At 40.5% G+C, this 12,437-nt stretch overlaps 1 protein-coding gene across 1 annotated transcript in view; it reads left to right on the top strand.

Annotated features, from left to right (window-relative positions):
• The first annotated feature begins 7,204 nt into the window (after positions 1–7,204).
• LOC126248703 (26S proteasome non-ATPase regulatory subunit 5-like) overlaps positions 7,205–12,437 on the top strand; it is a 178,637-nt gene continuing 173,404 nt past the window's right edge. Inside the window, exons 1-2 of the mRNA XM_049949989.1 lie at positions 7,205–7,485; positions 7,632–7,776. Of these exons, the coding sequence (XP_049805946.1) occupies positions 7,304–7,485; positions 7,632–7,776 (327 nt within the window). The 5' untranslated portion in view covers positions 7,205–7,303. The remainder of the gene's footprint in view (positions 7,486–7,631; positions 7,777–12,437) is intronic.

Below are 12,437 nucleotides of genomic sequence, written 5' to 3'. Positions count from 1 at the left end.
AAAAGCAGGTGAACAATACAATCATGCCACAGTACTTGATGTAAACAGATTCCTAAGAAGACAATATTTCACACAACAAGAATTGCATATAAACAAAAGAGGAAGAAAGAAACTATGCAGAGAATTAAAGTATGCAATAACAACCAAAAATCAGACCATAGTGATGAGAAATAACATAGTAGTAACCATCATACCAGAAGTAGAAAAATCTTCTGTAGAATCAAAAAACCAGGAAGATGGAAAAACTGGACCATCACATTCCAACAGTGAGGTAAACCACACTGAATCAAAAAATAGACGCAGATCCAGCATTAACAGCAATATTGGAACATACACTGTAAAAAAACAGGAAGATCACAATGTGTCAACAGAAACAACTGATAGTGGATTAAATATAATAAAGGAACCACTGCACGCAGCACCACAAAAAGAATGTGAAATACATCAAAGCATACAACCAACAACTTCAAAATTTGAGGAAAAGAAAGGAAACCAACATGCGCTTTGCAGAGAGTATGGGCAGTTCCCCACTATTTAACAAAAGAATTTTTATTTCACAAAAGAGAAGAAGGGCAGGATAAATAATAATGAATACAGCATAGTCACATATCAGCTCCAACTACAACAGATATTCAGCAATCCAGGACTCACAAAGAGAGAAAAAAAACATGAAAGTCTTGTACCAAAATATTCAGTACTTAGCCAACAAAAAACTTGAAGTGGAAGTAGTCCTGAATGAAACACAACCGGATATATTATATATCAGTGAGCATGGGCTAAATGAAGCAGAATTTAGCAGCGTAATATTAAGAGACTATGATCTGATTAATTAATTCTGTAGATCAAAACATAAAGATGGAGGTGCTGCTATATACACACATCAAAAAAAGTTTTTCATCACCCCGGTTCCCAGAACTCCTGAAGATAGATGTTGACTGAGGATATTGTATCACAGACACAGTTCCTTTGACTGTTCAGAGATGTCACTAAACCCGCCCAAAGATGTAAACAACCATGCATGAGCAGTGCCTATTAGACAGAGGGGGGTCTCATTCCACCAGGAAGGAGGTACACGGATCGTGTTGTCTGTAGTTCAACCATGCCTAGATGGTCAATACTGCAGTTTGATCGCGTCCACATTGTTACTTTGTGCCGGGAAGGGCTCTTAACAAGGGAAGTGTCCAGACATCTCGGAGTGAACCAAGGCAATGTTGTTCAGACATGGAGGAGGTACAGAGAGACAGGAACTGTCGATGACATGCCATGCTCAGGCCGCCCAAGAACTACTACTGCAGTGGATGACCGCTACCTGTGGATTATGGCTCGGAGGAGCGCTGTCAGCAACGCCATCATGTTGAATAATGCTTTTCGTGCAGCCACAGGACATCATGTTACAACTCAAACTGTGCACAATAGGCTGCATGATGCACAACTTCACTCCCGACGTCCATGGTGTGGTCCATCTTTGCAACCACGACGCCATGCAGTGCAGTACAGATGGGTCCAACAACATGTAACAACAACAACGCTGTACTATTGTACATATAAATATTATGTTTTTTTTTTTCTCTTCTGAATTTTCGATAAATTAGTGTAATCGATGTTATGATTTCATTTCTTTTTTTTTTTCATGTCATTGTGTTAAGAAAACTGTAAACAAATTTTGATGTGAATATTAATGTTTGTCAAATGCCAAACAATATTGTAACAGAATTGAAATGTAAGAAACGTTGAAACTATTGTAAGATGTTAAAATTGTAATTGTGCGTCTGGTCCATACATAGGCAATGTATTAGGATATGTAGAATGCAAAACCTCGGGTGAATACCCTGTCTGTAGGGGAGCGGTAAAAGGTGGATGGCAGGCAGCGTGGGAAAATGCACACGGGCGCTGCACGGCATAACGGGCTCAGCAGTAGTAGTCGGAGTTGGGCATTGGTCTGAGCAACACGTTCTGGATCGAGGAGGCTCTCCTGGAAGACGTAGTTTCATTGAGCCTCGGATATGCCGTTCCGACGCCCACACAGCATGACAAAATTCCATAGGCACTAAATGGAAAAATATTGCGACGCTAAGAAGAAGTAAAGTGCCGATACGTCAAGAGCCATTGCTGTGGTTGTATGTGTGCTCTGTGCCTCGCCATCTCGCCGCTCGCCAACTGCCACATCGATACGAAAGGGTTGAACTTTTTAGTACTGTATTCGTGTGGACCAGTGTTACTTTTGTTCCATACTGTTCAATAACAACTTAAATTTTACCAGAACTGTCCTATCATTTAATTATCCTCACAACTAACCTAGCCAGGGTCCTTTCCAAATGTTGTGCAATCCGAGTGACCTGAAACGAAGAATTAAAGTTTATGTTAATAATAATTACCTGAAGACCTAGCTATGTTAGAATGATGTTTAAAGAACTTTGTTGTTAATGAACTAATAGATGAATAACAAAGGTCTGACAAAGTTGAAAGATAATTTTGAAATTGGTTTAGTAATGAACTTCAATTATTTCGAGACAGATATAATGGTATTTAAATGAGCAGGAAATAAGATAAAAAGAGTAGTAACTCATATAGTGGAAATTTTGAGCACACAATGATTTCAGTAATTAAATTTTTTTATACAGTGATCATAACAGTTTCAGAGTCCCCCCCCCCCTTTTTATTCATTTGAATTCTGAAGTGTTCTAAACTGATTTGACCAGCAAAGTTAAAGCCAATATAAAAACCAAAATTTATCAGTGTTTCACCTTTATCAAAATTGACATTGTGAGTGTGTTTCGAAAGTGCTATTTCTAGGGTAACCTATGCCCGATTTTAATCAGATCAATAGACAGTACGAAGTTTTGTAGTAAACATTATAGTGTAATGTTATGTATTTATGGTTTACCCATATTAGTACAAAAAGTGAAATTATCAGTTCAGTAGATTTTCTGGTTCTAAAATTTACCATATTATGCAGTGTTATTACGTGTTGTTCTGCATGCACATACACCAACTTGTACAGGAAAGAAACTCAGTTAATGCCTAATTAGGCTGGCGACCATATAATTAACAAATTGGTAGCATCTTCTGTGTTGTTTCTTGTCCGTCCTGACGAGTAGTTGCATTTCGGACTTGCTTGACGTATCATTGTTATTACTGAGTGGGTGTAAGTCTGATTTGCCTCCATTCAGGTACACGCGGTCAATATCTATACGAAAATCCTTTCTCATAAGGTGAAGCCCGTCAACTTACCATAGTACAGGCTTTAAGAAGTAGCGTGTGCCACACGCGCGCGCGTTACAAACATACCGAATGGACCACTTAGGATTTGTATCACATTTTCTTCACTGATGAGTGTCGCATATGCCTTCAACCAGACAATCGTCGGTGACATGTTTAGAGGCAACCCGGTCAGGCTGAACACCTTAGACACACTGTCCAGTGAGTGCAGCAAGATGGAGGTTCCGTGCTGTTTCAGATTTCATTATGTGGGGCCGACGTATGCTGCTGGTGGTCATGCAAGGCACTGTAATGGCTGTACGATACGTGAATGCCATCCTCCGACTAATAGTGCAACCATATAGGTAGGTAGCATACTGGCGAGGCATTCGTCTTCATGGATGACAGTTCGCTCCACCATCGTGCACATCTTGTGAATGAATTCCTTCAGGATAACGACATTGCTCGACTAGAGTGAGCAACGTGTTCTCCAGACATGTAGCCTATTGAACCTGCCTGGGATAGATTGAAAAGTGCTGTTTATGGATGACGTGACCCACCAACCACTCTGAGGGATCTACGCCGAATCGCCATTGAGGAGTGGGACAATCTTGACCAACAGTGATGAACTTGTCAATAGTATGCCACAACATAAACAGGCATGCATCAATGCAAGAGGATGTGCTACTGGGTATTAGAGGTAATGGTGTGTACAGCAATCTGGACCACCACCTCTGAAGTTCTCGCTGTATGGCGGTACAACATGCAATGTGTGGTTTTCATTACCAATAAAAAGGTTGGTTCAAATGGCTCTGAGCACTATGGGACTCAACTGCTGAGGTCATTAGTCCCCTAGAACTTAGAACTAGTTAAACCTAACTAACCTAAGGACATCACAAACATCCATGCCCGAGGCAGGATTCGAACCTGCGACCGTAGCGGTCCTGCGGTTCCAGACTGCAGCGCCTTTAACCGCACGGCCACTTCGGCCGGCTCCAATAAAAAGGGTGGAAATGATGTTTATGTTGATCTCTCTCCCAATTTTTTGTACAGGTTCGTGAACTCTCAGAACCGAGGTGATGCAAAACTTTTTTTGGTGTGTGTACAAGACGAAAATTGGAATTGTAGAAGATACTGAATACTGTAAATATGTAAACCTTCCAGCTTGCATTGAAAAAGATTTTGAAATTACTGGTGCAATGAGTGAAAAGCTCAGAATTATCTGTGTTTACAGGTCCCCAAGTGGTAATATTACAACATTCCTGAAAAAACTAGAAAAATTGAATTAAAATGAAAGAAGTTGTAGTATGTGGAGACTACAACATAGATATGTGTAAAGAATAAAAACAAAAACAAAAACTGATAGAGACACTATTACAGTGTAACATGAAAACAATAAGAGATTTGCCTACAAGAGTGACTGATCATAGTCAGACCATCATTGACAACATAATCAGAAATACTGAAAACACAAATATTGAAAATAGTAAATGTGAAGCAAAAGTTCTACAGACAACAATTTCTGACCATCATGGGCTATTAATTCACATCCATATAAATAGGAGCTCAAAAACAGAAGAAATGCAAGATAAGAAAGAAGTCAGGATTATCAATGTACAAAACGTGAACATTTTTAAAACAACACAGAAAAGCAGGGTCACAAAGAAATGGATTACAAAAGAAATAATTGAACTCAGGACTAGAGTGAAGAAACACAGACAAGCAGGGAATATGAAGACATATACACAATATCAGAAGTACTACAGGCAATTAATGAGAGAAGCAAAAGCAATTCCAATACACACAGCCATAGAAAATTCAAATAAAAAAAGTGAAACAACATGGTATATAACCAACAATGAAAGATATAGCCAAAAAAGAGTAAAAAACAGCGATTTTATTAAGTGAATGAGAATTGATGACAACATAGTTAATGATGGATCAAAAATTGATAATATACTAAACAACAACTTCATAGATGCCATACAAAATTTAAAAGGGGAGACAAGTCATCAGTGGTCGAAGCATTTGAGCACACTTAGCCAACCACCCCACTCAATGTTCCTGGAGACAGTGACAAAAACAGAACTCATTAAAAAAAACAAGTTAAAACCCACAAATTATTTAATAAAACATTTGAGTGAAAAATACTCAAACCAGTTTTGGATATTTTAAACTGCTCATTTAGAGGAGGAGTATTCCCAGAAAAATTAAAAGTAAGCAAAGTAGTGCCAATATTTAAAAAAGGAGACAAAACTGATCCACATAACTATAGACCAGTGTCTTTAATCTCTGGTTTCTCTAAAACACTAGAGATGCTCATGCATAGTAGGTTGACCACATTCCTGGAGAAACAAGTATTCTGATTCCAGCACAACATGGTTTCCAAAAAGGGAAATCTACAGAAACCGCCATCTCAAGCCTCACAGAATCAGTTATAGATGCATTACACAAAAGAAACTCTGTGTCTGCTATGTTTCTGAATTTGTCTAAAGTGTTGGACACAATCACCCACACTACATTTATTCGAAAACTTGAAAGCTATAGTATTCTTGGACATGTAGCAAAATGGATAAAATCATATATCAGAAACAGAAAGTATTATGTGGAAACAGAAACTAGATACAGATCTGAAATCACAAATATTAAGTACAGAGTGCCTCAAGGATCTTTACTTGGCCCATTTGTGTTCAACCTTTTTCTAAACAATATTGATGTCAGTGAGAATGATTTAAAAAAATACTATATGCAGATGACATGACAAAATTGAATGCAGAAGTAAATCTGGAAACACTGGAAAGAAGTGTGTTTATGTCACTAAATAACACAGCACAGTGGTTTATACGAAATGATTTAATTTTAAATCTAAAAAAGAAAATGTTCATGATGTTCACAAATAGAGAAACGGAAGAACAGATAGATATATTCACGAGTGAAACAAGACTGGAAGAAGTCACCTCTATTAAATTTGTGGAGATTGAAGTTGACAATAAGCTCCAGTGGAATCAACATATAGATAATGTTTGCTGTAAATTAAGCACTGCACATTATGCCAACAAGGAGCTTCTATGTACAGTGTGCTATGCTCTATTTGAGCTATACCTAAAATATGCAATTACTGTTTGGGGGAATTCCAGCAGCAAAAATACAAAAAGAATATCTAGAATGCAGAAGAAAAGCTGTTAGGAGCAAGAAACAGAGACTCATGCAGAACTGTTTTCCATAGTCTAAAAATTCTGACATTTCCATCTCTATACATTTACAATATAATAATATCATTAATAAAAGAAAATGCAGTACTAGAAAGAAACGCAGACGCTCATACATATGCAAAAAAAAATAAAGGTCAACTGAGAAGTGTACAATTCTGACTGAGAGTTGCTTAAAAATGGTCCTCGATACTTTGGTGTCAAACTCATCAAGTGCCTTCCAAAGAGTTTGCAGGACAATGTGAGCAAAAAGACATTTCAAAACCTTTTAAAGGGTTATTTAATGGAAAAGTAATTTTATAGTGTAGAAGAGTATACGTATCAGTGAATGAAAAATGCTACTACTACTGTTGTAGAAGTACTGTAAGTAACTGAACATATTATGATATGTAAACAACATGAGAACATGAATACTGAGAGAAAAGTGTAAATATGGGTATAATGAAGTATGTAAATAATTTTCAGAACCTAAAAAATGGGTGAAAAATGTATGCAACATTATTATAAGTATTGCCACTCTGATGTATTATATTATAGTAAATAGGTTGAATATTGCAAGAAATTAGGTTTAAGGTGACCTATCCTATATTACAAGAAACACTTTGCACAAAATGTAATCAAATGGGATCAAATGAAAATCAATCAGTCAAACCAGTAGCTAATTTTTGGGGCAACTAACATGGCGGATGTCGGCTTCGCCTTTTTTGTCACGTCATGACAACTCCACGTCGATAGCGTCTCAGCGACATAGTGTCAGAGCGTGGGTCCGTTGTGGACTATCTCTGTATATTCTTTGGATATACAAGAATGAGTGGCGTTTCTGGTTTTGTTTATTGAGAAGCCGGTAGTGTTGTTTGTATGCTCTGAAATAAGCTGCACGGACGTTGACATTTAATATGGAGGAAGAAATTGATGATATATGCCGTCTTTTCGGCATCTTGTCCATTGATGTCAATCGACGACACACCCTTAAGGAGATATTAAACTTAGTTGGAAGCGTCAGGAAAGAAACACTGCAACGTGTTGAAGTGGAAATACAGTTGCCACGCTTGTTTGACTGTCTCAATACATCGGACGAGTGAGTTCATTTTTATATCTATACATCTGCAACATGCTTATTTAGTGTCATAACTATTTCTTTAACTTTTTGAGACCATACAGTAGTGTAACTGTACATAAGCTACTGTCACGTTTCTTAATGCTGTTGCGCTTGTGCCTTTATAGGGAAGAAATCAAGTTGTCTTGTGCAATTTTGGATAAAATTTTACCTGATATGAATCCAGAAATTGTGTTCACTCGTTGTTTGCCGTGCTTACAAAGAGCGCAGAATCATCCAATGAACGAAGTTAGATCCATTGTTTTAAAAGTCGTAAGTAAAATTATCATCTGTAGCTTTAATTGCATGTAATCAGCATGTATTAGTTGCTTTTGTATTCTTTATTCTACCTATTCGCATGAGGTATAATTTTCAGATTACCTTTTGCAATGCTGTTCTTTCATGTCACAAAGCGCACAGACTTACATGGTTTAAGATTAACATGTGAGAAGGTTAAATGACGAAATAGTGATTTTACGAGAAAATTTTCTGTGTACACTTGCTACTTAGTCATTTTCAATTATATGTTCCGCCTTTCTTCAATCTGATACCGAATTGATACTTCTCCCTATGTGCTGGGGCAGTAGAAGCGTTCAGTTCTTGAACTTTTTCCCAGGGGGAGGGGGGGGGGGGTTAGAAAGTAGCTGCTCTTTCCTTAAACTGAGTATGCCCATACTGATTCACAATGTTATCAGAATGTTATGTTCCTTAGCTACTTAGTTTGAGCCCCATTGTGGATAAACTGTCTCACATGGCAATGCGTTACATGATCTGATGAGGTTTTTAATATGGAAGAAAGTGATGACATTCAGGGAATTTCGCTTATTAGTGTGTCTCCTTACTTTCTTTCTCAACCTGCCTCGAGATGACTGGGTGTTTGTGTTGTCCTCATCATCATGAAAGTGGCGAGATTGGGCTGAGCAAAGATTCGGAATTTGTACGAGCGCTGATAACCGCGCAGTTGAGTGCCCCACAAACCAAAACATCATCATCTTTCTTTTACACTGCCATGTTTAAATGCAGTGAAAGCTGCATTTCACCAGTCTCCGTTTGATAAAAGTTATGTAGTATCCCCCAACTCTTAATCTTTTTGTAGTGTGTGCAATGGCGACTCTAGAGTATACATTCTGGGTGTTCACCTTTTTGTGTAAGTGGGAGTTTTTGTGCTTTTTAATTTTTTTGGAAAAATGTAAGAGATCCCTAACAGATGTATTAGTTCACTAATTTACTTCCTGGGTGTTGCACCCACACAACACCTTATGCTAACTGTACAGCTCCATATTAAATGTTTGCTCATAGTCACGCTTATTTGATTTTGTCACTTTGTCAGTCAAAGAATCTGTTCTCGGAGGCCTCAGTTTCTTTGCAACTAAATTTTCTGACAATTTACTTTTCTGTTTCCAGAATGAGATATTCACTGTGCGGCAGAGTGTGTGTTGATATGAAACTTTCTGGCAGATTGAAGGGGATAATGGAAGTGTCAGATTCCACTCCTCTGCTTTGACCAATGACATTGCCAATATGGTGGAAACAACCATACACAACTACTCCCATACCGCTACTATGACGTCATCACATAAACATTACAACAACAGATATTCCTCCAAAAATATAATGAAACTAACGGGACAAGTGGGGGAAATTGGGGGTTTTTGGGCGGGGACAAACTAAATATAAACGCACGCCACTACACCAAATGGCAAAAAACACTAAAATAACAAGACCCCACAACCTTCCCAAATTCCACTACACACAAGAGCCACTGTAGTCGATCACTTCCCATGACATAACGTCAACAGCAACTAATGTTACCAAACCAGCCATAGCCACAACCACACCTTGCAATCAAACACTTCCCTAAAGTCATATAAGTCAACAGCAAAGCATAATACCAAACAACTCACAAACACTCCACCGACCATTTAACGAAAAAGAAAAAGAAAAAGTCAACTCAAAAAAACAAAATTACAATCACACTCAACAACTACCATAACAAAAATATCCTCTACACAAAATAAAAAAAAAAAAAAAAACATCACCCCCGCCACATCCCTCTACAAACTTCACCAACAACTAACCACTGTGCCCCCCCCCCCTCCCCCAAGCCAAAGTCACCACCCAACACCTAACTAACCCACAACCTTCGGCCTATACATCCTACTAACCGCCCTTAAAAAAGCACTAAAAATAAAATAGCCCTCAGGGATGCTTTTCTGCCAACACTACTCATCTAGATGAGGCTGAAGGTTGGAAGAGCACCTCTTCCCCCTCCCAATCACTGACTTAACTGCTGCCCAAAACCCCTTTATAGTATTTGTACAGACTCCTGTCTCATAATTCTTAAACTCATCACTTTTTTCACTACTAAATAATTGTACCCCTGCTGACCCAGTCTGAAACTATAGTGGTACCTTCTTCAATAAAATCCTCAATCAATCTCACTAATTCCCTTCTTGTCCGGCCCTCCAAAACCCTAAATTCACATTCTGAAAACCCACCCTGCGATACCACAGCCCCCCCCCCCCTCCCCACACACACCCAACAACCAACCAGAGACGTAACCCTCCCACACTTTCTCTTCCCGAACTGTGGCTCATCAATCTCCACAACAACACCAGGCCCTCCCAACCTACACCTGTACGTAATATATTCAGAACACACCTGACGACAATAAGAATACCAATCGTGCGCCGTTCTCTCCCTCACACCCACCTCATGTGCACAGAAGCTGTGAGAGGATTTATAACAAAAATGATACGTGATTAATACAATTTCTCGCATACCCTACCCAGACTTCTCGAACCAGGAACCTCGCCCAATGGAGCGCCATAAGTTATCCTTGTGACATCTCCACATATAGCCGTCCCTGGTCAGAGACACCGGAACTTTAGTAAGGCTCATTTCTTCACGACACACTGAACACTTCACAACTTCAGCCAACAGCCCGAATAGCTGAAGAAATGCACTGTCCCCCATAATCGCCGACAACCAAAAACTGTTGACCTTGTCAGTCATATCCATACCTACCAATGACATAAACAAAGCAATTTACCAAAATTCACACACGCCGAATAGAAAAAAAAACCACAATAATGTCGACATAACAAAACCAAAATCATTAACTCACTGAAAAATGTTCCGCTGAAAACACACTCACCACAGATACCACACACGTGCAATGCTACCACCCAAATGAACCCCATACGCCACATAACACGCCACCCATAAACACACCACCAGAGAGAACCACCGACTGCAACAATACGCCACCTATAAACACGCCACACACGCAAACTAAACCAAAAATATCACCTAACATACGAACACACCACCAGAGAGCACCACCGATCACATCAAAACGACACTTATAAACATGCCACACTCACAAACTAAACTCCGCGCCATCGTGACATCACACACCACAACAGCCTTAAGTCATGGGTCAAAGCCGACGGGTGGAATCGGACGCTTCCGGCTGTGTGCTGGACTGAGACTCAAACTCGGGATCTTTGCCTTTTGCAGGCAAGTGCTCTACCGACTGAGCTACCCAAGCACGACTCAGGAGCTATCCTCACAGCTTTACTTTTCTGTTAGCATTTAAAATAGATTCAACATAGTTCATGTTTACATTGCACATGAAAGCCGATTCCCACATAGTAAACAACCATCTCCAATCAGAAAGTGCCATTTGTGGAAATGCTTAAACTCAGGAAGTAATGTCTACTAACATGATTAACTGACTAGAATACAAATGAGGTGTTGAGATCCATAAGGGCTCCCCCTGCGGGTCCAGGGTAAGAATAGGCCCGAGGTATTCCTGCCTGTCGTAAGAGGTGACAAAAAGGAGTTTCAACCATTTCGGCCTTCAATGTGATGGTCCCCATTGGGGTTTGATCTCCATTTTTCAAAATTCTACAGGAGTACGAGCCTTTTGGGGAAGGACACCTTATGTGTTGTAACACCGGTCCTCAGTGCACTAAGACCTTGGCACTCATCATCGTAACTGCGTCGTAACTGCACCCACTGTTCATCAATTTGGGCCTAAACACCTGATGGGTTGCACAAGTTTCGCTCATAGTGCGTCCCCATCTGCACCTACAATCATGATGGACTTTCCATGGCACCCGAAATCCAGCACAGTAGCCAGCCTGTTGTGGTGGGGTGGTCGTGTACCCTCTAGGTTGTAGCCCCCTGACAACACAGGGATCGTGCTGCTGATACCTGAGCTGCACCCTCCCCATGTAAGCCAAGGAGTAGATGCCCGTCTACCTGGGGCATTAGGACTCCCGGCAACAGTCATTCTGCCAGGTGGCCCTTGCTGAGGCTGGGTGGCGCCCATGGGGAGAGCCCCTGGTCGGAGTGGGTGGTATCGGGGCGGACATTTTGCAGATGAAATGTCAACATGCATCAGGTCACTCTGCGGTCGCATCTTCTAAGAGGAAAGGTTCTGTCTCTGGTTCTGGTACTTCTGCCTTTCTCCCCTCCATGGGAGGAAGGACAGGCCCGCCGGCTTGGGGCGAAATACTTCCCCCACTATTTAGTCTGTTCTCGGACCGATGGGGGGCAATTACCTCTTCGAAGCCCATGTTCTTTGTACAGGATATCGAGGATATCTTCGGAGAAATCGAGGCTCTTAGTAAAATGCGTTCGGGGTCCATTCTCATAAAGACCACCTCCGCTACACAGTCGGCAGTGCTCCAGGCATGCAACCGACTAGGGGACATCCCAGTGTCCATTGTCCCACATCTGGTGCTCAATAGGACGCAGGGGACTATTTTCCATTGGGACCTCCTGCTGCAATCTGATGAGGAGCTCAGGGCCAACCTGGAGCGCCATGGCGTGCATTTCGTCCGGCGAGTCCAGCGCGGCCCCAAAGATCGTTGTGTCGACACTGGGGCCTTTATCCTCGCCTTCGAGGGGGATGTTCTCCCGGA

Source organism: Schistocerca nitens, chromosome 3 (genome assembly GCF_023898315.1).
Source record: "Schistocerca nitens isolate TAMUIC-IGC-003100 chromosome 3, iqSchNite1.1, whole genome shotgun sequence".
Lineage (NCBI taxonomy): Eukaryota > Metazoa > Arthropoda > Insecta > Orthoptera > Acrididae > Schistocerca > Schistocerca nitens.
Note: the sequence above shows the minus strand (reverse complement) of the source record. Positions and strands in the feature narration are given on the sequence as shown.